We start from the raw sequence: 27,984 nt of genomic DNA on the forward strand, positions 1-27,984 counted from the left end.
GCTATTTCCAGTTGGTAAATACTAATTTCGATTAAGGTCCAACTTTTTAAGTGTCACTTTAACGTGATACTTAAAATTCTTCCTTTAAGGTCGTACTTTAAGCAAATTTGGTAAATACGGCCCTAAGGGCCGTATTTACCAACCTTTAGGTCATACTTAAACAGCAGTTTAAGGATGAGGTCGCACTTAAAAAGGAGTTTAAGTGGCAACTCTACAAATGGTATTCACGAAATTCTCTTTTAAGTGTCACCCTTAATTTTTAAGTGTCACACTTAAAATCCCTCAAAATTGGTATTTACCAAATCGAGTCATACTTAAGTTCGTACTTAAACTCACACTTAAAACGACTATTTTTAAGGTACACCTATGTCACCCTTAATCTACAGACCTCATACTTAAAGTTTAAAATCTGTTACATATGTAACAGTTATATTCTAAAATATATTATAGTTGGTTATGATTAGCGGTTATATTATAGCTGTCATATTAGAGCTAAACGTATTGATTTTGACTCATTTATAATTAAGATCTCTACTCATTTAACGGTTAATTATGTACTTGCACCGTGTGAAAAACAATAAAAACACTAGCGTTTCAAGAGTAAAAATATAGTAAATATTGAAGTGAAATATGGGGAATTGGTTTGTTTCCTGTACTGAGAAAGTAGGGGCTCTACGGCTTGGAGGATGAGAAGAAAACCTTCTATCTTGACTCGAAATCGGTAGTAAAAATCTACGTCATCGTATGCCTCCAGTAGGTTAAATCGGTCTCTTAGTGAGACAGGCCTGCGCTGAATAACTCTAGATTCTACCCGCTGCCGTTGTGGGTTTAACAAGTCGTCGTACTCAATACTCATTCATTATTCAAATTTACCAAAGGAGCAAACAAATCAGACAAACGGATTTCGATCAGAAACATATTACAGCAACTCGCAAACATTGGTTTACCTCCTGATAGCTTTGTGCTAACAGCTCTCCTGATAATTAGTAAAATTTGTTAATCTTGCTCTCTATTTAATCTTTCAGCAGTCTATTTTCCCCTAATTACCTCCTGATACTCATCATGTTCTTATACAATACATTACAATACATCTAATTCTGCACTTAAAGTGTCAGTTCAGTGATAAAATTTTGGTGAATAACAATTTTAGTTAAAGGTTGACCTCCCACTTAGAGCATAAGTGGGAGGTCAACCTATAAATTAAAGTACGAGCTATTTCCAGTTGGTAAATACTAATTTCGATTAAGGTCCAACTTTTTAAGTGTCACTTTAACGTGATACTTAAAATTCTTCCTTTAAGGTCGTACTTTAAGCAAATTTGGTAAATACGGCCCTAAATCTTAAAGATAATTCTCGCGATAAAATTTTCATCGTCACGCTTGAAAATTTCTAGAAATTAGAATAGCCGTATATTATAACAAACTTTAGCAAGCAGAATTAAGAAATAAAAAGTTCTGGGACTTAAGTGGTACAAATAAAATGAAAGGCATGCTAATCATGCTCACGTACTGTAATGTGTCGAGAGTTTTTTTAAATTTTTAAATTTTTACTATTTGACAAAATAATTGATCTTTTTAGTGTGAGTGTGATTTCAACTTTGAGTTTGAAAATAATTTCGATATTATTGATTATTGATTATTATATTTAATAAACTGTCTCAAAGCCCTTAGAGGTGGCTCTATACGGGTCTTTACAACAACAACAACTACTGCTACTAACTGTACTACTACTGTACTACTACTACTAACTGTACTACTACTGTACTACTACTACTAACTGTACTACTACTGTACTACTGCTACTAACTGTACTACTACTGTACTACTACTACTAACTGTACTACTACTGTACTACTTCTACTAACTGTACTACTACTGTACTACTGCTACTAACTGTACTACTGCTACTAACTGTACTACTACTACTAACTGTACTACTGCTACTAACTGTACTACTACTAACTGTACTACTAATGTACTACTGCTACTAACTGTACTACTACTACTAACTGTCTATACTACTAACTGTACTACTACTACTAACCTGTACTACTACTGTACTACTACTACTACTGTACTACTACTGTACTACTACTACTAACTGTACTACTACTGTACTACTGCTACTAACTGTACTACTACTACTACTAACTGTACTACTACTGTACTACTACTACTAACTGTACTACTACTCCTACTACTGTTCTACTACTGTACCTACTACTACTAATGTACTACTTACTGTACTACTGCTACTAACTGTACTACTACTACTACTAACTGTACTACTACTGTACTACTGCTACTAACTGTACTACTACTGTACTACTGCTACTAACTGTACTACTACTGTACTACTGCTTCTAACTGTACTACTACTGTACTACTGCTATAACTGTAACTACTGCTACTAACTGTCTACTAACTGTACTACTTACAGTACTACTACTTACTAAACTGTACTACTGACTACTACTAACTGTACTACTACTGTACTACTACTACTAACTGTACTACTACTGTACTACTGCTACTAACGTGTACTACTACTGTACTACTGCTACTAACTGTACTACTACTGTACTACTGCTACTAACTGTACTACTACTACTACTAACTGTACTACTACTGTACTACTACTACTAACTGTACTACTACTGTACTACTACTACTAACTGTACTCCTACTGTACTACTGCTACTAACTGTACTACTACTACTAACTATCTACTACTGCTGTACTACTACTACTAACTGTACTACTACTGTACTACTGCTACTAACTGTACTACTACTGTACTACTGCTACTAACTGTACTACTACTGTACTACTGCTACTACACTGTACTATGCTACTAACTGTACTACTAACCTGTACTACTACTGTACTACTACTACTAACTGTACTACTACTACTACTAACTGTACTACTACTGTACTACTACTACTAACTGTACTACTACTGTACTACTACTACTAACTGTACTACTACTGTACTACTGCTACTAACTGTACTACTACTGTACTACTGCTACTAACTGTACTACTACTGTACTACTACTACTAACTGTACTACTACTGTACTACTACTGCTACTAACTGTACTACTGCTACTAACTGTACTACTACTGTACTACTGCTACTAACTGTACTACTACTGTACTACTGCTACTAACTGTACTACTGCTACTAACTGTACTACTACTGTACTACTACTACTAACTGTACTACTACTGTACTACTACTACTAACTGTACTACTTCTGTACTACTGCTAATAACTGTACTACTACTACTATCTGTACAACTACTGTACTGCTACTACTAACTGTACTACTACTGTACTACTACTACTAACTGTACTACTACTGTACTACTGCTACTAACTGTACTACTACTGTACTACTGCTACTAACTGTACTACTAACTGTACTACTACTACTACTAACTGTACTACTACTGTGCTACTGCTACTAACTGTACTACTACTACTACTAACTGTACTACTACTGTACTACTACTACTAACTGTACTACTACTGTACTACTGCTACTAACTGTACTACTGCTACTAACTGTACTACTACTGTACTACTGCTACTAACTGTACTACTACTACTAACTGTATACTACTGTACTACTACTAACTGTACTACTACTGTACTACTACTACTAACTGTACTACTACTGTACTACTACTACTAACTGTACTACTACTGTACTACTGCTACTAACTGTACTACTACTGTACTACTACTACTAACTGTACTACTACTGTACTACTGCTATTAACTGTACTACTACTGTACTACTACTACTAACTGTACTACTACTACTAACTGTACTACTACTGTATTACTACTACTAACTGTACTACTACTGTACTACTGCTACTAACTGTACTACTACTGTACTATTACTACTAACTGTACTACTACTGTACTACTACTACTAACTGTACTACTACTGTACTACTGCTACTAACTGTACTACTACTGTACTACTACTACTAACTGTACTACTACTGTACTACTGCTACTAACTGTACTACTACTGTACTACTGCTACTAACTGTACTACTACTGTACTACTGCTACTAACTGTACTACTGCTACTAACTGTACTACTACTGTACTACTGCTACTAACTGTACTACTACTACTAACTGTACTACTACTGTACTACTACTAACTGTACTACTACTGTACTACTACTACTAACTGTACTACTACTGTACTAACTACTACTAACTGTACTACTACTGTACTACTGCTACTAACTGTACTACTACTGTACTACTACTACTAACTGTACTACTACTGTACTACTGCTATTAACTGTACTACTACTGTACTACTACTAACTAACTGTACTACTACTACTAACTGTACTACTACTGTATTACTACTACTAACTGTACTACTACTGTACTACTGCTACTAACTGTACTACTACTGTACTATTACTACTAACTGTACTACTACTGTACTACTACTACTAACTGTACTACTACTGTACTACTGCTACTAACTGTACTACTACTGTACTACTACTACTAACTGTACTACTACTGTACTACTGCTACTAACTGTACTACTACTACTAACTGTACTACTGCTGTACTACTACTACTAACTGTACTACTACTGTACTACTGCTACTAACTGTACTACTACTGTACTACTGCTACTAACTGTACTACTACTGTACTACTGCTACTAACTGTACTACTGCTACTAACTGTACTACTAACTGTACTACTACTGTACTACTACTACTAACTGTACTACTACTACTACTAACTGTACTACTACTGTACTACTACTACTAACTGTACTACTACTGTACTACTACTACTAACTGTACTACTACTGTACTACTGCTACTAACTGTACTACTACTGTACTACTGCTACTAACTGTACTACTACTGTACTACTACTACTAACTGTACTACTACTGTACTACTACTGCTACTAACTGTACTACTGCTACTAACTGTACTACTACTGTACTACTGCTACTAACTGTACTACTACTGTACTACTGCTACATACTGTACTACTGCTACTAACTGTACTACTACTGTACTACTACTACTAACTGTACTACTACTGTACTACTACTACTAACTGTACTACTGCTGTACTACTGCTACTAAACTGTACTACTACTTACTATCTGTACTACTACTGTACTACTACTACTAACTGTACTACTACTACTACTAACTGTACTACTACTGTACTACTACTACTACTGTACTACTACTGTACTACTACTACTAACTGTACTACTACTGTACTACTGCTACCTAACTGTACTACTACTGTACTACTGCTACTAACTGTACTACTACTGTACTACTACTACTAACTGTACTACTACTGTACTACTACTGCTACTAACTGTACTACTGCTACTAACTGTACTACTACTGTACTACTGCTACTAACTGTACTACTACTGTTACTACTGCTACTAACTGTACTACTGCCTACTAACTGTACTACTACTGTACTACTACTACTAACTGTATACTATTCTACCTATAACTGTATATTCTTATATTACTAATGCATACACTCTGTACTTATTTCTTTATACAACTTACTCTATTACATTACTCTGAATATGTCTATTCTAAAATGTCTCTCTGTTACTCTATAAAATACAACTTTACTATATCTATAAGTACTACTACTGTTACTTAAATGTATATATTATAACTTACTATATGATACTACTACAAGTCTACTATGTATATCTACTAATGTTATCCCCTAATGTACTATACGTACTATGCTACTAACGTATCTACTTAACTGACTACTACTGTTCATAACTTATACTTGTATACTACTATAACTGTAACTACGTATCTATATAACTGTACTATACTGTACTACTGTACTAACTGTATACTACTGTTATACTATAAGTATATTGTACTATGTATTAACTGTACTATACGTACTACTTAAACGTTTATACTATAATTACTACTAGTATTACTACTACTAACTGTATCTACTGTACTACTGCTACTAACTGTACTACTACTGTACTATTACTACTAACTGTACTACTACTGTACTACTACTACTAACTGTACTACTACTGTACTACTGCTACTAACTGTACTACTATGTACTACTACTACTAACTGTACTACTACTGTACTACTGCTACTAACTGTACTACTACTGTACTATGCTACTAACTGTACTACTACTGTACTACTGCTACTAACTGTACTACTGCTACTAACTGTACTACTACTACTAACTGTACTACTACTGTACTACTACTACTAACTGTACTACTACTACTACTAACTGTACTACTAATTGTAATACTGCTACTAACTGTACTACTACTACTAACTGTACTACTACTACTACTAACTGTACTACTACTGTACTACTACTACTAACTGTACTACTACTGTACTACTACTACTAACTGTACTACTAATGTACTACTGCTACTAACTGTACTACTACTACTACTAACTGTACTACTACTGTACTACTACTACTAACTGTACTACTACTACTACTACTAACTGTACTACTACTGTACTACTACTACTAACTGTACTACTTCTGTACTACTGCTACTAACTGTACTACTACTACTATCTGTACTACTACTGTACTACTACTACTAACTGTACTACTACTACTAACTGTACTACTACTGTACTACTACTACTAACTGTACTATACTGTACTACTACTACTAACTGTACTACTACTGTACTACTGCTACTAACTGTACTACTACTGTACTACTGCTACTAACTGTACTACTACTGTACTACTACTACTGTACTACTAACTGTACTACTACTGCTACTAACTGTACTACTGCTACTAACTGTACTACTACTGTACTACTGCTACTAACTGTACTACTACTGTACTACTGCTACTAACTGTACTACTGCTACTAACTGTACTACTACTGTACTACTACTACTAACTGTACTACTACTATACTACTACTACTAACTGTACTACTTCTGTACTACTGCTACTAACTGTACTACTTCTACTATCTGTACTACTACTGTACTGCTACTACTAACTGTACTACTACTGTACTACTACTACTAACTGTACTACTACTGTACTACTGCTACTAACTGTACTACTACTGTACTACTGCTACTAACTGTACTACTAACTGTATACTACTACTACTAACTGTACTACTACTGTGCTACTGCTACTAACTGTACTACTACTACTACTAACTGTACTACTACTGTACTACTACTACTAACTGTACTACTACTGTACTACTGCTACTAACTGTACTACTGCCACTAACTGTACTACTACTGTACTACTGCTCTAACTGTACTAACTACTACTAACTGTACTACTACTGTACTACTACTAACTACTACTACTGTACTACTACTACTAACTGTACTACTACTGTACTACTACTACTAACTGTACTACTACTGTACTACTGCTACTAACTGTACTACTACTGTACTACTACTACTAACTGTACTACTACTGTCCTACTGCTATTAACTGTACTACTACTGTACTACTACTACTAACTGTACTACTACTACTAACTGTACTACTACTGTATTACTACTACTAACTGTACTACTACTGTACTAACTGTACTAACTGACTACTACTGTTACTTACTACTAAACTGTACTACTACTGTACTACTACTACTAACTGTACTACTACTGTACTACTGCTACTAACTGTACTACTACTGTACTACTACTACTAACTGTACTACTACTGTACTACTGCTACTAACTGTACTACTACTGTACTACTGCTACTAACTGTACTACTACTGTACTACTGCTACTAACTGTACTATGCTACTAACTGTACTACTATATTGTACTATACTGTATACTATAAAAACTGTTATATATCAAACTGTACTATAATTGTAATATGAAAAATGTATATATATAAGTACTATTATAAAATGTTACTACGTCTACTATCAATGTTATATGTACTATACTATAACGTATACTTGTATACGCTACTAACTGTATAAATTACTACTAATTACTATACTGTCTACTATATAATGTATTACATATTAACGTACTATAGTAATTAAAAAGTACTATTGTACTACTATACTAACTGTATATACTGTAAAATGTTTAACTTTTACTAATATAAAAATGTATATGTGTACTACTATTAACGTTTATTGTATACTGTATAATGTTTACTGTTTGATAATGTACTTATGTATATGCTAAAACTTTTAATGCTATAACTGACTATAAGTATAAAAGTACTTATAAAAACTGTACTATATATACTAATGTATATAGTACTAAAATTAATGTACTACTACTGTATCTATATAAGTATTTACTTATATGTTAATTTACTACCTGTATATGTACTAACTGTATTCTATGTACTTTTTTATACAAAACCTGTATATAGTATTATGCTACTAATTAATGCTATAACTGTCATACTGTACTATGCTACTAACTGAATATAGTATAGTACTAATGTATATGCATAATTTTACTATTTATATATACAAACTGTACTATATGTATATACTATAATTATTTCTGTACTACTGTATAATTTATACTAATTGTATACTATTACTGCTATATAATGTACTTATGTCTATTACTAATGTCTTAGTACTATGTAAAAACTGTATACTATTACATGTCGCCTAACTGTATATAACTTTTTACTATACTACTAACTGTATAATGTGTATGCTCAACTGTATATATACTATAAGTATTTACGTATATACTATAATGTCTACTCTGTATATGCTATAACTGTATATGTTAATGTTATATTATACTGCTACTAACTGTACTTATATAACTGTATCTACAGTACTACTACTAACTGTACTACTACTGTACTACTACTACTAACTGTACTACTACTGTACTACTACTACTAACTGTCTACTACTGTACTACTGCTACTAACTGTACTACTACTGTACTACTACTACAAACTGTACTACTACTGTACTATGCTATTAACTGTACTACATACTGTACTACTACTACAAAACTGTACTACTACTACTAACTGTACTACTACTGTATTACTACTACTAATGTACTACTACTGTACTACTGCTACTAACTGTATACTACTGTACTAATACTACTAACTGTACTACTACTGTACTACTACTATAACTGTACTACTATGTACTACTGCTACTAACTGTACTACTACTGTACTACTACTACTAACTGTACTACTACTGTACTACTGCTACTAACTGTACTACTACTGTACTACTGCTACTAACTGTACTACTACTGTACTACTGCTACTAACTGTACTACTGCTACTAACTGTACTACTACTACTAACTGTACTACTACTGTACTACTACTACTAACTGTACTACTACTACTAACTGTACTACTAATTGTACTACTGCTACTAACTGTACTACTACTACTAACTGTACTACTACTACTACTAACTGTACTACTACTGTACTACTACTACTAACTGTACTACTACTGTACTACTACTACTAACTGTACTACTACTGTACTACTGCTACTAACTGTACTACTACTACTACTAACTGTACTACTACTGTACTACTACTACTAACTGTACTACTACTACTACTAATTGTACTACTACTGTATTACTACTACTAACTGTACTACTACTGTACTACTACTACTAACTGTACTACTACTGTACTACTGCTACTAACTGTACTACTACTGTACTACTGCTACTAACTGTACTACTACTGTACTACTACTACTAACTGTACTACTACTGTACTACTGCTACTAACTGTACTACTACTGTACTACTACTACTAACTGTACTACTACTACTAACTTTACTACTACTGTACTACTACTACTAACTGTACTACTACTACTAACTGTACTACTACTGTACTACTGCTACTAACTGTACTACTACTGTACTACTACTACTAACTGTACTACTACTGTACTACTACTACTAACTGTACTACTACTGTACTACTACTACTAACTGTACTACTGCTACTAACTGTACTACTACTGTACTACTGCTACTAACTGTACTACTGCTACTAACTGTACTACTAACTGTACTACTGCTACTAACTGTACTACTACTACTAACTGTACTACTACTGTACTACTGCTACTAACTGTACTACTGCTACTAACTGTACTACTGCTACTAACTGTACTACCACTGTCTATTGCTACTACAGTACTACTACAGTACTACTTCTACTGTACTACTACTACTGTACTACTACTACAAACTGTACTACTACATTATAATGTTGTGATTGCATAATTTATTGTAAATATATTATATTTCAGTATTACCGTATGTACCGATGGGAATATTTACGCGATGGGTAAGCGGGTAATATCCTGTTCAAACCCAGGATACATAACATGAAGACTTTGTTGTAACTTTGTATGAAAAGCATTAATACATAATTTGGTGCTTCAATGTGTGGTTAATGTAGATGGTTATAATTTTCGACACAAAAAGCCAGCCGCTGCCCAGTTCTATTTATATTAAATTAATTAAGGTCGTCAACGTAAAAATGATTAAAACATGGACATCTTTATTTGGTAATCATGCCCATACAAATGGTCCCAACATTCATTGCAAGCTACATTATTTTTTCTCATAAAGTTGATTAAAAGTCCTAATATGATTTCGAAAAATGAGATCATTGCTCATCAAACATTGACACCTTTATTTGGTAATCATTCCTATACAAATGGTCCCAACGATTATTGCAAGCTACTTTATCTTTTACCACATCAAGTTGATTAAAAGTCCTTTAATATGATTAATGATTTCAAAAAATTAGATCATTGCTCAAAATAGAAAACAAATTGATCCGAAGCCTACTTATAAAAGTACCTCCTGTCTCCCCATCTCAGTTAATATGCTTTCTTATTCAATAGTAAATGATAGGGAAGCAGTGTTAGATTGGCGCCTTAGATTTAGATTTTAGATAGCCTATTTTAGATTATGGCTCATTTTAGATGGCCCATCTACAGATTCAAAAATATGTCATACTATTCGCACACATTTTATCGGTCAGTTAATTTCATATTTTGCAATTTAGATGATTTTGCGTTTAAAAATCTATATTTTATAGTACAATTCTTCTCTTAAACTACTAAAACACATAAAAGTCTTCCTCTTATTACCAGGCATATTTTAGCACTGCTACGGAAAGACATACAATTTAGTATTTACATTCGCAGTTATCATGGCAGCGGTCAAAATATATTTTAGCATTTTTACAACTTACAACCCGCATATTTTGCTGTGTTGGCAACTATCCAGTGATCCCCAAACCTTGCACGGGTTATGCGAGTAATGTGCGTCAAGGTCAAACTTCTGAGATGCTGGCTTTCCAGGTCCATGGACATAAATTACACAGTAGAGGGTGCTGGGTGATTCGATGATCAATATCCCTCCCCCTTCTCTAAAAAGATATCTTCCATAAATGACGTCAGGACTGAAAAGGCAGGGACTATACTGCAAATTCTTCAGTTTCTGGAATTTGATACTATCCAGATACTACTGTTATACTTCCTAAGAAGAATGCAACCTTGAAACCAGTCTTTAAAACAGCTGCCACACAATTTCGTTACCACCCCTCTATTAAACTACTGTCAACGGGACCTGGAATGAGCTGGAATGGTAATCTACACCATTCACAATTCTTTATCTCTTCTTGAACTCGTGTAGTCGTGTTACTTCATGCTTTTAAAGTGTAGATATACCCAAGTTTCAAATTGTTACATGTGTCTGAAACAAAAGAATTATATTTACGTTATGATACGGGAACTGGTTCTATCTGATGAATTGCAGGTCTGTAGTTGCCCTGTAACTTTGTAATACCCTCGAGTTTTAGTTTTTGGTCGATTTCTTGGCAAGTTTAGAAATTACTTATGTAGTGTTATCTCGCAAAAGTATGAAAAGTAAATAGTAGATTATAGCTTCAAAACTTGCTGTAGTACCCGATAGAATAAATCCACCGATGTGTGATGACCCATCTAAACTCAACTCCTATTAGCTGCGCTTACAAATAAAGAAATAAGATGAGTTTGTCACCTATTAACAATTTCCTATAATCGGAACTTGAGTAATTCGTACGAGGTGCCGAGAAAAAGGAGTACAATCATCGAAGTTGCATTAAAATTTTTTTTTGCTCTGTGGCGAATAAGCTTGTTGATGTGTTGAACCTTTTTAAATTTTATTCTTTGGGGTCCCTGCCTAAGGATTGATCTTTATAAAATAGTACGTATATTTTTTTAAAAGTATATCAAATCGAAAAATCTTCAATCTAAGTTGTAATCTTACATTTACTTACTTAAAGTTAACTTCATATACATGCTCAGTGCTCAGTGCTCACCCTATACGCTCCTCATAACATGGTAAACTGTAAAGCAGTAAACACCAAAGATCTAATGTCGGCACATTGTAACGCTTCGCTCATTCGAAGGATTGTCATTTTAGCAATGAACAGGTGTTCTTAAATACTGCACCATCACGTACACCAATTTGTCTGTAATATGTGATGATATCATGGCCGTCTGGCCGATGAAAGTTGAAACAACATTTTTCTGAAAATGCGTCTCTATTATCGACATGTCACTGCAAGAAGATCTGGCTTTGAGATTTTTAAATAGTGCGATATTCGTCTTCTACATGCTTCAGTCTCCAAAGGTATGCCATCTACTACTAACCTCGTTCCGATAACAATTTAACATCAATGTTCCAGCATTACGATTACTACTGGTCACTGGAGATAAGATTTTAATAATATGTTGCAGATCAGATCAATTATACTTTTAAAACACGATGAGCAAAGATTAAAATACGTGACTGCAATTATATACCTGAGACTGTTATAAATGTGATACCTAGAATTGATTCACTCTTAATTTACCATTATCACGTACCATGTACCACGTTCAGTTACCAGGTGGTTTTAGGTAATAGGTATGAAGAATTGGCTAGCTGCTTCAGAGAGATAAGATGTCAGATCGAAGCGACAACTTTGTACTCGTAAAGGCAAATATTTTGATTATCGCTTTTTCGATATGGTTTTTGTCAGAGGTAATATTTTGTGAAAATTAGCCACTGGTAATTCTAATACCTACCTCAACTAAAAAATTTAATTTAATCTCGATAGCAATAATATTATTAACGCACCATGTTTTGCTGTTTGCAAGTATGCTTTTGTAGTATTTATTTTTAAATTTCATCCAGTCTTTTTGATCGATAAACCCAAATTTCAAATTACATCTTTTGAACCACTAAACTTTAAATCTTTTGAGCCAAAGGGCTAATATATCATTGTTTAACAACAGGTAAATGTTAAACCAGGTCCCAGCCACTTGGATTTAGCTTGGCCACTTTAATGCTTTAATGACGATAATGAGTTTCCTTACATGTGAATAATTACAAATAATTACTAAGTATCAGTAAGTTAAACAGCGGGTACAATCTATCTAGGATATGCTGTCTGGGCGAGTAAGATGGGTGCAGAGCTAAAGAGAGGGTTACAGAGGGCTAGAGAGACAGCTAGAGTAGTTAATGCTAACACATTCTGCAGCCTCACTAACATAGTGTGAGCATGAGTAAGATGCAATGATCCGGCGACCAACAGCAGACACACAAATTAGTCCTCTTCGGCCCACGGTCGGTTGGTCGTCTCAAGACTTTAAGACTACTACCCTGGGTGTTAAGATGTGGCCTAGTGACAAGCGCCCTTCTGATAAAGCACATTTACTGCTTTATTTTAACATTTCAACTCTCCTAGAACCTCTAAGTCTCCTATGGGAGTGGTAAATAATATCCACGTTGTCTGTCTGTGATCTTTAACTCTTTAACACTCCAATGATCCAAACAACCAAACCATGCAGACCCATCGTTAGAACACCTGTGATATTTTGCTCTAATCACATTTTATCTGGTTAGCTATGTTCTCAGGAAGTGTTTTGACAGGAAGTAACTAAGTAAGAACTCGTTATTTAGTGATATTTAGGGCAATCTGATCTGGTTACCACGTGTCATGATATGTTACAGTTTAGTTGTGCTATTTAGCCGCATTAGTGGTTGCCATGCTAACTATGTTAAGATGCGGATTGCGGGGCAGAGTTTAAATAAGCTAGGAATAGCACAATCATTATCTACAGTCTGCTACAATTTGTGGTCATACTCTGAATACTAATAACGATTAATAACGATGCATAAGTAAGTTAGTAAGATTGTAGCTGAGTCATATGCAACCAAGTTTGCGGTTTTAGATCTGCAAAACGCGACCACTGTGTGGTTGATCGATAGGAAGCTCGTTCTTAAATTGCATAGTTTTTCTTTTGTATTGTGTGGTCTCTTCTAATACAATTTGAACTATTCCTGAGGCTTCCTTAAATAACACATTTAATTTAATTGTACCAGTGCTGTATCTATTGAGTAGCCTGAAAGTTGGAGTGAACAGCTGCGCAGAACCGAAATAGGTGCGACCGTGCGCATTGCTAGTCTGTAATTAACCCTGCAGTACACTGTATATGAACAAAAACACCAAATCATGAGTAGTATTTGGCATTGCGGGTGTTTAAAAAAGAGAGAGCTAATTTTAACACGACAATTTCACAAAAATACATAGCATAGGGTCTCTGCTAACGAGTTATGCAGAATTAAAAGATTTAAAAGATCACCTGTGGTATCCAAACACCACGTGACACACCACATGACTCATCATGTGACACACCACGTGACACACCACATGACTCATCGTGTGACCATCATTAACGAGAGGTCCCCAGTAGATGTTTTGAAAACATTGCAACACTCACGTAGAAGGGGAACCAGGTGGACCATCCTAGGACGCGGCGGTTTTTCCGTACAATAAATTGCAAATATTGTCAATTTTGACGTTTTGTCTGTGCTTTTATGAGTTTATGAGTTTATTGGTTGATAATAAGTGGTCAGTGGGGGAGGTGGTGTATACTCATGTTTCATTTACAGTCACGTGACCAATTGTTAGTTTGTAACGCATGAAAAGGCAGGGACAGTAAATTTGTGATTAGCTAAAGCTTAACGTCTCAGAAACTCGGAAGATTCATTCTAATGTTTCCAATTTCCAAAGTTTATTGTACGGTAATAACATTTTTACAAAAACAGTTCACTATTACAGTTATATGATTTATTCACGGAACCATACCGTAACTAAATAATTGTTGGTTTGCTTCATTCTAACTTAAAGTATCTATTTCTGCAGCTGACTTGGCCGCTTATATTTATCTAACGTCTTGCTCAAGATCTTTGCCTGATTAACATATCCAGCCGTGACCGGGAATGTTCAGACGTATAGAGCATTTCATTTAATTAATTCCAGGTTTTAAAATTCAGTCTTTACGTTATCTCATATAAATTGATGGATAATTCGTTTGTTTGATCGACCGCGAGTTTATTAAATAAATGATAGTGATACTCACTAAGTCTTATACAGTTTAATAACTTAGCATACCATTTTAACCATGATAGCCTAATAAAGGATATCTTCCTTGCTACCCTACAGCATAGCCGCGAAAAGCTGCCCTCTAGGCCTCTCAGTCTCAAGGTTTGAGTTTTTGTAATACTATTGCAATTATTTTGAACTTTAAACGGCCGAGTTACATGAACCCTGATATAGGATAGCCGGCCAGAGCGGTCTACAAGAGGGTCTAAGATACGTGAGACTAACGCAAATGTAGGAGTGATACCAGGTGCATCGCAAGTCTACTACAGGTCTACTGAACCACTCATACAGTAAATAGTGGACACATTTGGGAGGTGGGAATAGTGTTCTGTGTTTATTCATTGTTTACTTTTGTTTACCCAAACAATCCTAATTAATTTAATGATAATCAATTCCTCCATTGTGTCGGATAGGGGTTAGCAGGTGTGTAGTTAGATTTTCAGTCTAGACTCTAGACCTTGTTGGATCAGTTCCAGTTTTGTTCTGTTAATGGACTTATCGCCTTTATTTTCCAAACTCCGACACGAAGCAACTAACTGTTCTTTTTTACGTGGTTACGTTGAATAAAATGAACCTTTTACAATTTACAAACTTGTATAACTAATACAGAAGAATCAAGATCACGTTATAACTCGAATACCTCAAATATCTTTAATCTTTATGGGGTGTATAAAGGTATCTTGTCGGTGCTGCAGACCAAGTTTTATACAGTTATGCCTTATGTAACCTAGCGTCCCGCCCACCACATTACCATTTAGTGCTGGTAATTACCACCGACGGTAAGATGGAGGAATAATTCCAAAAGGTGGGAGTTAGCAGCCCAGGGCAGACGCGTCCATTAAGACAGGAGGGGGCTGCAGGTGGTGGCGGATGGGGTGAGCAGATTTGACACAAGTTATCCGCGATATTGGAGGAGTTTTTGAAGCTTTGTACGTGACGTAAAGAGTATTGCATCTGTCGTTAGTGCTGTTCATTAGTATTCTAGAATAGGTTTATGTTCCAGACGTGTGCTTTATGTGGTGGGACACAATTGTTGCTAATATTGGAGAGTTTTGTAGCTCTTTACGTCACGTTTTGAGAGTCTCGTACGTCACATTTGTGCTGTTCATTATTGTAAATATAGGTACATGTTCGTACATGTTCTGAACATGTGTTTCCTTAAAAAGTTTACTTTTAGGTAACCTTCTAGGTCTATTTTGAGATACAGAAACCACGTATTGCTCTCTCATACGTCATGAGTCATGAGTTTTGTACACGTAGCTGGTATTATGCAGCTCTGTAACATTATCAGGTAAAAGAAGAGTGGTTTTGTGTGTTTGTTAGCCAATAGAACGTGTTTTCTTTCCAGGCAGGTAAATATGAAGAGGTAGGGATGTACGCCGCTCAAATTTACATAATTACGCTGTAATCTTGGTAAAACGTAAAGTTGGGCGGTATTCCATTTGCTGACCAAAATTAGTTGCCTTTGAGGTTATTTTAAGCTCAAAAGTCAACATATAAGCATGCACGGTTGATAGTTAAGTCCAGAATTAGTTGCCCTGTCGTCAGAAAGTTGTTAAATGTGGACAATACCTTCTACTTGCTTACAATTTTTTATTCTGATACTTTTGTATTTTACACGACTAAATGAAAAAATTGCATTTTGATTATGTGTTCTATCCCTTTTTCACTTAAATCAAATGTTTTCCCATTGACATTAACAGTTTTCCTAATCATTGTATCAAAATTAATTGATCATGATGTTATCTTATAGGAACCATGGTCACATCGGGTCACTGCAACAGCACATATGCGTCCCAGAACTCTTACTATTGGGAGGAACATATAATTTACAATGAGACTATGCGGATGCTGCTCGTTGTGGTAAATCTGGGCGTTTCAACTGGAATCATAATGAGCTTCTCAATGATCATGATGGTCATCTACCGTCAGGTAAATACATTCTATGACTAAGATGAGCTTTAAGATAATGTAAACTCATTTCTGTGTATTTAGTTATAAATTTTTAAATAGCTAGAGGTATTTTTGCTTCAAGTACTGTTTACAGTAACCTGTTGACTATCAGTTATATACAATTAGCAATGAGTACAAATATGCATAATTTCTGTACAGTTCGTAGTTAGTTCTAACCGTCGTAATAACAACAAACTAGAACCATGTTTACCATAAAGTAAGTTAGACATCATATGTCCGCAAGTAGAAACATCATTCAAAAGTTTTTCTTGACCAACTTATGGTTTTCAGAGAGAGAAACGGAAGCCAAGTAACGTGTTCATATTGAGTATGTGTGTAACGGACTTCATGGCGACTACCATCATTGCACCTCATTTTGTGGCAGCAGCAGCGTTAGGTTAGACAGTCAGCATTTGATTTAGAATAATTTAATTTATTCTTTGCATGATGATTGACAGGAAGAGAATATGTTTTATTTAAAAATATAATAAATTATTAAACATCGTAATAAAAGAGTAGTGTCTTTATAGTTCTCCTTGAAATCCTATGAATCGATTTCTCATTCTGAAATTCCTCAGGTAAATGGCCCAGCAACTATCTCCACTGTAAAGTGCTGGCATTCCTCAATACATTCCTGCCTGGAATGAGCATCATGAATCTAATTCTCATCGCTCTTGACAGGATGGTGGCTATTTTCAAACCCACCAAGTAAGTTGTTTCATTTAATTTACTATAATATCTTTTTATGTATATATTTTATATATATATATAGAATGGTGGAGTAATTAAAGTATATATACTTTAATTACTCCACCACCGGTACTTTTATGGAGAACCATATGCCCAGTGCCCACTTACAAAATTAGTACCCAACGCAGATGGCTGGGGTTCTAAAAATTGATAAGCTTCCAAGATACTATAGATAAGTACTCTAACTCGGTAATAGAGTGGCATGTGGATGTTAACATGAACATTGAACACGCGTCATTCATCCACCGTAACTCATAGCTGTACCATTATTAGTCATGGCTACCACTCATTTGTCTTAAAACTCGCTAAAAACCTTTAGTAAAGTTCTCATCGTGCAGCATTAGTCACCTGACAAGATCATTATTCAGCACCAAACAGTACCAGCCATACTTTGGGGGTTTTAAACCCCGCCACCATACGACAACTTCCAATAGTGTTTAACTGAGCCAATGATCGCAGCTGTGCTATGCGGAGGTCATCACAGAGTGATGTGCTACAGAGTAGAGTTACCAAAACATATTTCACCGCATGTAATACAACTCCCTCTCTCCCTCTCTCTCTCTCTTTCTCTCTCTCTCTCTCTCTCTCTCTCTCTCTCTCTCTCTCTCTCTCTCTCTCTCTCTCTCTCTCTCTCTCTCTCTCCCTCTCTCTCACTGCCTCCGACTATTGACAGGACTAAGATAGCTGTTTGTTTGATCATCACACGGTTATAATACAGCACAATTGGCGCCAGATAAATGATATGTGTTGCACACAGCGTTAAATTGGCTAGATTAAAGGCTTGGATGCTTGTGTAATTGCTAAGGGACTAAGGGAATTTTGCCGCTTTGAATATTTTAGCACCAAGATGCCCAGCAGTAAGCAAAGATTTTTTGGCCAATATCTTAAACAATAATCTCAGAATGTGTGTTTTCTGTCTGTCTGTCTGTGTGTGTGCGTGTGTAATTTCCGAGCGGCTTATTCAAGAAAACGGTAAGAGTTGCGGGACTGGTTTTTTCAGTATAGTGCCGAGAAAACTCTGACGAAGCCAAATGGTAAAAGTTTTTTAAATCGGTCGGTGGTAAGACTAAGTGGTTTAATTGATGGTTTTGTACCACAAATGTTACATAATAAAAATGGCTTGAGCAGCTTAATCAAGAAAACGGTAAGAGTTACGGGGCTCGCTCTCTCTACCACTACTGCATATTATGTAGCGTTGGTACATATATCATAATTACTAAATTAGGTACACTGTCATGAATACTATAAACTTATTAGGGGAGGGATCGCTCATAGCGGTCTGTTTGGACTGTAGAGAGAGTTCATACTTTCATTTTTTTTTCAAAATTCAAATAAACTTTACATCAATGTATTACAGTTATATTCAATAGAAAAGACCACAATTATATCTCCTGTGAGGCAAAAAAATGGAAAAAGAGAGCTAGAAAAATATTCATGAGACTCAACACTACCAGACTGCAGCTGGAGCGAGAAACATTATGTAAACATCAAAGTAAAATTTATTTCGGCTGAACCAAAACACGGTGAACACGACAATGTAATGCATGTTTTCAAATATGCGGATGTGGTGCGGAGTTAATAAGGGTTAATTTCTATTGATTATTGTTTAAGATACTATTGTTTAAGATACTATTGGATACGTGAGGGCACTCCGAATAGAATTGCTCACCTAATGCGGGTTTTGACTCAGCGGGTAAATACTCTTAGGTACCCTTTTTAACTGCGGCAGTGAAATCCCGTCCGAAGGCCGGGTTACACTAGTAAATACTTAAATACAATGCCGATGATCACACAAATGACAACATACTTTACGGTATTCTAAAATTGTACTCAATTCTGACTGGCATTTAAATCCGACTCAAGGTAGCTAGGTATAGTAAGCGCACCGGATTTCGACAGGCAATGAATTGCGAAAGCGCGAACAGAATTTCGACTGATCTTATATGTAGATCTCCGATATTTTGGAGTTTATTCCATTCATTGATCATTCTGCAGAGTTCACAATGTTTGACTTATAGAATTTGACTCAGCGTAAATTTATTATAATTATATAGAACTAGAAGGGGCACTTGTGAAATGAAAATTGCCACCCGTAATTTTTTCGGCTCAAGACATTCTGGGCCAATAATGTAACACTACTATATACTACAGGTTCAGCATGGTACGAGCTGTTTTACAAACTTTCTAATTTGCACTATAGCATTAATAAAATTTACGAATATCGTATCATTCCGAGTCTTCGCCCACCTTGTGCAACTAATAAAAATCAACAGGAATATTACAATAATTGCTCACGAACAAGTACAATGTACATACCTTTATTATTCATCAATCCGGATTTCAGTGGAATATGGCCATATTCCGCAAAAATTGACACGTCCCTCTCTTCAGATACAGAGTCTGGTTGTGTAACAGGAACGCGCGGATTATCTGTGCATGTTTCTGGCTCTACTCCCTTTCCATCGCCTCCCTCTCCTTCTGGGACTGTTTCTCTCAGCCTCTCTTTGACGGAGCTGTCATGACTTGTCTTCTTACAGGTATGAGATTCCTGAAAAAAGTGTGAGGTTAATTTCTCAGCTGGAACTCACAAGACTTACTCTGAGTACTTACGCAACTCTTAGTACTTACGCAACTAAACTTACGAATCAAGGAATAATGAGATGTTTTAGTTTCTCATCCCCCAAATGAATAAAACGATGCTAAAGTAATACAAATATTAATTAACAAACCCCCATCTACAGGTCGTAAGTTTCTCATCCTCCAGCTCTCCTGCGAAGTAATCCCCGGCCTTGCAGCTACTGTAACCTGCTACACCTTCATTGTGATCAAACTGATGCAGCGCTCTGCCAGTATCTACTCCTCCGGTAACAAGGCCTCCAGAGTTAACTACGAGATTAGAATGGCTAAAATCGGTGGTCTCGTCAGTGGGTTCTTCATCATGACCTATCTCCCGTACTACACGATAATGTTCCAATACAGAGAACACATGGAGCCACTCATAAAACTTATGGCAGGAATCCTTGTGGTGACCAGCTACAACTTCGACGCCTTCATGTACGGTTACTGCAACAAGAACTATAGACGTGAGATCAAGAAGATAGTTCACAGCAAGGTTCCGTGGCTGGTGAAGGTGACTCCAGCGGACCACATAAACACAGATACTCACACAAACAATGATACCAATACAATGTACACTAACGCTGCCGCTAACACCACTACAAGTCTCACTAGCACAAGTAACTTGTCCCCCAAACAGAGGCATTCCCTAGCTCCCTCGCCCATCAGGGAGGAGAGTGAGACCTCTGTTTCCGTCTCTAAGGATTACTCTGTGTCGAAGTTATCTCTGGCCACCACGTGATAGTTTACATCACATCTTGATCTTAGATGTTTTTTTTTCAATAAATCTCCTGAGACGGTATAGTTTTTCGATCGTAATATTTAATATCCGCACCAGTTGCAGTTAATATACTGTCCCAATCAACACCTGATCCAGCTTTCCCTCCGTTATATAGATCCTATATTTAGGAATATGCAAAGACTAACAACTTAGAGTTTTTTTCCCTTCAATTTGAAAGAAATATAGTATAGTTTTGAGTAGCACGTGGTTGCCAGGTGTTTACCCTACAGGATCGCAGAATAGGGACGGTATATACCAGACTTGATACTTGTAACAACCAGGACTTATTAAAGAAATGGAGTAGGTACTATAGCGCCAGGAAAATGGGGTTGAGATGATATACTACCTAGGTGCTAGGTTAGAGTCACGAAAATTTGGTGTGATAAGATAATTCTAGAGATTAATATCAATATTGTTTGTTACATTATTTTGACAAGCTATGCTGTGATGATATTATTCTGATGTTTCGACTTGCGATAATTATTTTTCGACGGTTTGTGTTTGTATAACGACTTTGTTAATATGCCAATATAGGGTAATTGATAGTGAACTGTTTATAGATTTTAGAAAATTCATGGATTGTAATGAGCATGCTTTTAGTTTTTAAAATCAGTTGTTTTATTGGTAAACATATGAACTTAATTATTAATTTGATCATTAACGGCTAAGTGAATGTAAGATTCGAACAGCGTGAAATCATCAGCACTAATCACATTTTAACAGCTTCATTGAAACTGACTGACAAGAACAGAACATTGATTCATTCCAGGATATTAGGAATTTGGATTTAGATTGAATGAATCATGAACATAAATCTTACAGACATTGTCCCAATTTAAAAATTAAGTTACTATCCGTTAACAGTATTTTCAGCTTCAAGAACTTCTGCTATTAACCTTTTCTTTGATTTCTATAACTAAATTAAGATAAAACTCACATGCTGCACTGCACGTGTTACTAACTGCACTGCCACTCTTAAAGAAAAGACCTAACGTGGAGTATTCTCCCTTCAACCCCAGACATATCCCACACACCTGACGATAATATTCACGCGACTAAGAGCCAGCCAGACCTTATCATTAGCGGACACCCTTGACTCAAAGTTTTGTCCGGAGTTAAAAGCAGTCTGGCAAGAGCTAGTTATTAGTACCGTCGATTAGTACCGCTACGTAGCGACAAACGAAAAAGTTACAAAATTAGCAATTACTAAGCGGCTCGGTAGTGGCCTCAGCTGTCCTGGAACTAACTAACTGAGGTCTGAACAATAGCATGGAAGTGGTTATAAGTCTGTCACCCTTCGATAATTTTCTCGCTTAAACTTCAGTTTCTAGTTCAGGACCTGGCTGGACAGGTGCGATTAAGAACAGTGGTGTAATTACAAATTATAAGTTTTTAATAGCCGACAAGGCCATTATGTTGCCACTTTACGTTCAGTTTTAGCATAACCTCCGTTTTGTTTGTCGGAATTTTCGCTTGAGGGAGTTTCAAGTTTGAAGAAATGAACTTGTTTGCAGTCCTTCTCTTCGCCTGCTTCGGTCAGACAGTTCGTAGTTATCAGTGCGTAGCAGGAATCAAGTCTTATTTCGGTAAAATTGTAATAAAGGAGTTTTATAACTAGTTATTGAAATTTTGCATCGAATGCGTAACTACCCCAGCTAGCTTTAGCCTTAATTGAGAATGAGATAAAGACTTAATGTATTCGGATATCGATTTAATAAAATTAAAATATTCCACGTTGCACTGCCACTGGCACTATGCAATTTATAGCAAGTTATGACAATTACGTGTGACGTGGTCCTACAATTTTTCAGAAAAGTTAGATGTTTCTGGAGGAGTTTTTACTGAGGAAGATGTAGAACTCGACTGTGGAAAGAACAAACTTATCAAAATATGGACTGAGCCGGTAAAGCCAACCAGACGCCATGGCACGGAGTTTCACGGAATCGGTCGTGATACGAACGAAGCCTCCCTAAAGATCATGACTGTCAGAAGATTATGGTTCAGATGTGAAAATAGCAGTAAGTTTAACATTTAATAGAATTAGAAGACATTGAGTTTTTTAGTAGTTTAGTTGAACCTGGTTGAACCCAACAATATCTTTGTTGGACGACCACCCAGTTGCAGGGCTATCTTGAGCAGCAGAGAAATTCAAACTCAGTCGTACGACATTTTCACTGAAAGTTAAAGCATAAAGGCAATATTGAACATAGCTCGGGCAGGACACCACTAATAAATATTGAAACTTGTGTAATGAAATTTGAAAACAATCTCTGATCATTCATCCTTAACACTTAAAGTTAATAATCCAAACAAAATCGGGCCTATCCTTTACTTTTAGAATAAACAAATTTACCACTCGAAGAGAGACGGGAAGAAAGCGCGAAGTTTCTGTACGGACAGAAAACTCTTCCTGAAGTCAAGAAAGTGTGTCCAAAAAAGATGAAGGCACTGATTACTGCTCTCGATCCAATGTCATACGAATACGATCGTTATGATGACACGCCGGATTTTAACCAAGACGCGTGTATTGGGAAAACAAAATGTGTCATTAAGAAAGGAACGAGAATCGCAACAGCGACATACAAGATAGAAACAGATTGCAGGGCTGAAAATCGTAAGTTTGAGACTCTGAGTCTGACACTGATTTTTGGCGGACACTTTCAAAAATGTAAAGCAATTTCAGTTTCAACTTCAAGAGGCGATGTAATAACATGAAAATAACATTAACTGACGTTAAATCATGGTCAATTTAAGACGTCAATATTTTTGATTGAGGAGCGTGATGGCACTCCGAAATATCCTAACCACTTTTTGTTTTCGGGTTAGTTCTTCACCGTTAAGATAAACTACTCCCCCAGATGCACTGCACTGTTGCAACTCGGAGGAATCAAAGGACAGTGAAATGTTCAAGGCAAAAAGAGCCTGCAACTTAATACTTGAGTGTGAATGTTGCCAAAGACAAACAGATGATAAAGTTAACATACGGTCTTGTGGAAGCATGGGCAAAAAGTGGGCCAACGCTGGTTTCGCTAGTTTAGCTGGTTAGTTTAGTTAAATTACTTAATCAGGAAACCATTTGGTTCTGACTCTGGGTCAGCTTATATTTTACATTAAACTTCTGAGCTGGTTCTATAATTCACATTAGGAATAACCCAGACCATCTCTTTCATCTAGTTAAACTTAAAAACTACGAGTACGCATACACTCAGAGGTGATCCCAAATTATGAGTTAAACGAGTGATACTATTACTAATAACTAACTATAAATTTCAATTAAAAGCTCACAGAGGATTTAAATTATTGGCTGCCAAGTGCCAACAAGTTCACTTCAGCTCTTCTATCGCTCTATTGGTCTGGTTACTATGTTACTGATTACATTTTGCAGGGATAAACCACAACATGGGAATTAAGTATGATGAGAGCGATGATGATGACGCAACTGACGGTGACCCTGATTTCGGTAAGGATACTGTAAGTGTAAAAGTATGGCTTCAAAGTTAAATAGTTGATGTACAGTGGGGTGCTATATCTTTTCGTCATTCCTGAATGCGCGCATTTTTTCCCGATCCATGACTCAAAGTCAAAGTGCCGAAGGCACAAAAGAGTCAAGGACAAGGGTTGGCTTGATACATGTTTTGTATCCCAATATCGGCGCTTCGCGCGCGAAAAGTGGCATGCAACGTATGTCAAGGGTTAGCGAACGAGGTTTTTTTTTGTATATGGTAGCTTTGCGACCGTGCGTGCGTGCGAGCGTACGTGCCTTCGCCTTCAGTTATCGCCCACGTTTCTGCCTGCGCAAAGTTATTTTGCGCGATAACCTGATTTAAACAATTGTTGGCGCGCAGTGCTGAACTGTTCAAGTAAATTGTTAATTTCACCATGTATGCATCCCGCTAGGGACTAATTGATAGCATATTATTATTATTTTGAGTTAGTAATACTAATAGTATTACTACTTTGCACAGATCTGTGTCAGGTTGCATAAACAATAAACATATGGTTACATAGAAATATGCACGATTTTCAAATTCAATATGGAATTATATTATGTATTAACTGGGCGGCGCTCTTTCTGTCACTCCGCCATATCTGCATGCTTATAGTTATAAACAGTAAAGACTGGGGTCCCCAGTTGGTATGGAATATGATAAAATACGCCATCACGGATCGGGAAATTGAGCGGCCATCCACAAGAGAAAAGCGGCCGCATTTCTTGTAGTTGTTGATTTTAGCATTTAGCGCGCAAGTTTGCGTGCACGTCACGTGATATTGTATTTGTTAGCAGTGAGTTTAATTACGAGTCAGAGAATTTGTCTAGTACAAGGCCCAGACCCTACTTTGGCGTATCTAATTCTATAGTAAATATTGCAATTGTTGGAATGTTACAAATCTGACACCATTTAAAATTGAGGAACAGGGTATCTTAATTTTGTATCTTTGTTCCCCCTGTTTTATTCAACCGGGGAAATATTGCAATTATCCAATCGTATAGTTTACTCTGCACCCTTCTTAGACGAGGACGGCTGCCACGTGCGAAAAGCATATCTTAAAGTTGGCGATGGTAACCCTAAACCAATTTGCATTCCTGGAAACATGGCAAGGATTCTTAGTCTCGTCGATCTCTTTTCTGATCAGCGTAAGTACTTCTTTTTGTGACATTTTCCTGAATAAATAGGCAACTACTATTATATTATACAGTGCCACTAGAGTATATTATTATTGCTACTTCATTGGTAACTTAGTGACTAGAATTATACTTATTAGGTACTCAAAATATTTTGGTTCTAGAATGAAATACTGAGCTTCTAGTTTTACTATTAGGATATTATATAGATTACTATACTATATAGATTATAGATGAACCATCAAGATGTGACAGAGTTGCGGGGATCACATCAATATCGTATTTAACACAAGTGTATATTTATTCTACAGATGGTGGTAAGTGCGTAGTTAGAAGCATCAAAAATGACGATGCATGCACGGGAGAGGTAGACCCAGCTGAACAGTACTATTTTGGGTAAGGTTTAAAATTAGAAACTGAACAATTTTAACTTGCAACTTTTTAGTCATCCTCAGACTCCCTCAGTGACAGGCACACTTACTTTCCCATCAAATCTGTGATATACAAATCTTATAACTACACTATAAACTAATTGGCGATTTCTAGCCCTAAATAAACATAGCACACACAAATGTATACAATGAAGAGGCTATCATTTCTAGTGATTTCAGAGGGGCTTCAAAATGTATAATAATTACCGTTTGGTTTCATTGGATACATTAAGTCGGCAACATTCAATGTACCATGTATAGATATATGTATTAAAAGAACTAATTAATTATCATATCATTGTACAGTGTTAAAATACATTGATTGAATCTACTCACCTTGCAGAGTAAACGTCCTTCTGCCGCCGGAATCTGGTGTTGCTTCTAACCTTAAAAATGCTTTGACAGCGAGATTGGAAGAGGAAAACATTGAAACACCTTTCCTTCTCAAGGTAAATTTCCATATGAAATCTTTCTTTTTTTCCGAGAAAGTAACCGATGAAGTTGGGGCTTCACATTTTGTAATTTAATGTTGGCCTTTGCGGTCAGCAAACATGGTAGAAATGTCCTAATTTCAGTGTACACAGTTGCTAAAATAATTGATGCCGATGGATACAATGTACAATATTTTCGCTGTTTCTTTGAAGATCGATTCTTTTATAAAATTGCTGAATACTGATTTGTTTGCAGGATAACATCAAAGAACGGACAAATCTGAACGATGTCGACATGATCAAGTTCACGCTGGCATTCAGTCTGTAGTTGTGGAGTCAGCGTTGGCTAATGGCTGGGAGAGATTTTGAAGGAACACTGCATTGTAAAACTGTGTGGGGAGAACAACATATCCATATTAGTAGAATTATAATGAATCAATTGAATTAATATTATTATTTCATTTTTTACAAAACTTTTTTTCTTGAATTGATTCAGATAATTTGAGAAGCTGCTGCCCGAAAACTAATATCTATGGGAACAATGGTGAAATGTTTTCAGTGTTCGGTCAGGGAAAAAAGAATCAAGATAAACTTTTTGGTTAAATAAATAAATAGTAAAAATTCACAAAAATCACACTCTTAAACAGCCCCAATCAAACACACGTACACATAATCTTAGCCAGTCGAATAATCCACTTTTCATTGATTTCAGGCTTTAAGAGGATTGTACTTATTACGACAGTCTTCCGGATTTCGACGATTATCAAAAATAATTAACATTCAAATCGGGCTGCAAAGGGCAAATTTAGGTTATGTCTCCAGTTTTTCTGGTAACATGATCTCGTTTCGTTCAA

At 35.9% G+C, this 27,984-nt stretch overlaps 3 protein-coding genes across 4 annotated transcripts in view; all 3 read left to right on the forward strand.

Moving 5' to 3' along the window:
• Positions 1–27,984, forward strand: part of LOC134818419 (kynurenine 3-monooxygenase-like) — a 927,626-nt gene that overhangs the window by 476,147 nt on the left and 423,495 nt on the right. The window lies entirely within an intron of this gene.
• On the forward strand, positions 17,368–22,495 carry LOC134818346 (melanopsin-like). The gene is made up of 5 exons (XM_063827859.1): positions 17,368–17,476; positions 17,789–17,894; positions 18,076–18,205; positions 20,639–20,784; positions 20,989–22,495. The coding sequence occupies exons 1-5, from the start codon at positions 17,387–17,389 to the stop codon at positions 21,603–21,605; spliced, it is 1,089 nt and encodes a 362-aa protein (XP_063683929.1). The 5' UTR covers positions 17,368–17,386; the 3' UTR covers positions 21,606–22,495.
• LOC134818191 (uncharacterized) lies at positions 23,012–27,725 on the forward strand. 2 transcript variants are annotated; one of them, XM_063827633.1, is made up of 9 exons: positions 23,012–23,230; positions 23,456–23,662; positions 24,007–24,258; positions 24,503–24,685; positions 25,030–25,104; positions 26,158–26,280; positions 26,580–26,664; positions 27,043–27,148; positions 27,387–27,725. In XM_063827633.1, the coding sequence occupies exons 1-9, from the start codon at positions 23,143–23,145 to the stop codon at positions 27,456–27,458; spliced, it is 1,191 nt and encodes a 396-aa protein (XP_063683703.1). In that variant the 5' UTR covers positions 23,012–23,142; the 3' UTR covers positions 27,459–27,725. The 2 variants fall into 2 exon arrangements, with proteins under 2 accessions (XP_063683703.1, XP_063683702.1); XM_063827632.1 differs by having other exon boundaries at positions 27,043–27,477.

Source organism: Bolinopsis microptera, chromosome 7 (genome assembly GCF_026151205.1).
Source record: "Bolinopsis microptera isolate Bmic1 chromosome 7, MBARI_Bmic_1.0, whole genome shotgun sequence".
Classification (NCBI taxonomy): Eukaryota; Metazoa; Ctenophora; class Tentaculata; order Lobata; family Bolinopsidae; genus Bolinopsis; species Bolinopsis microptera.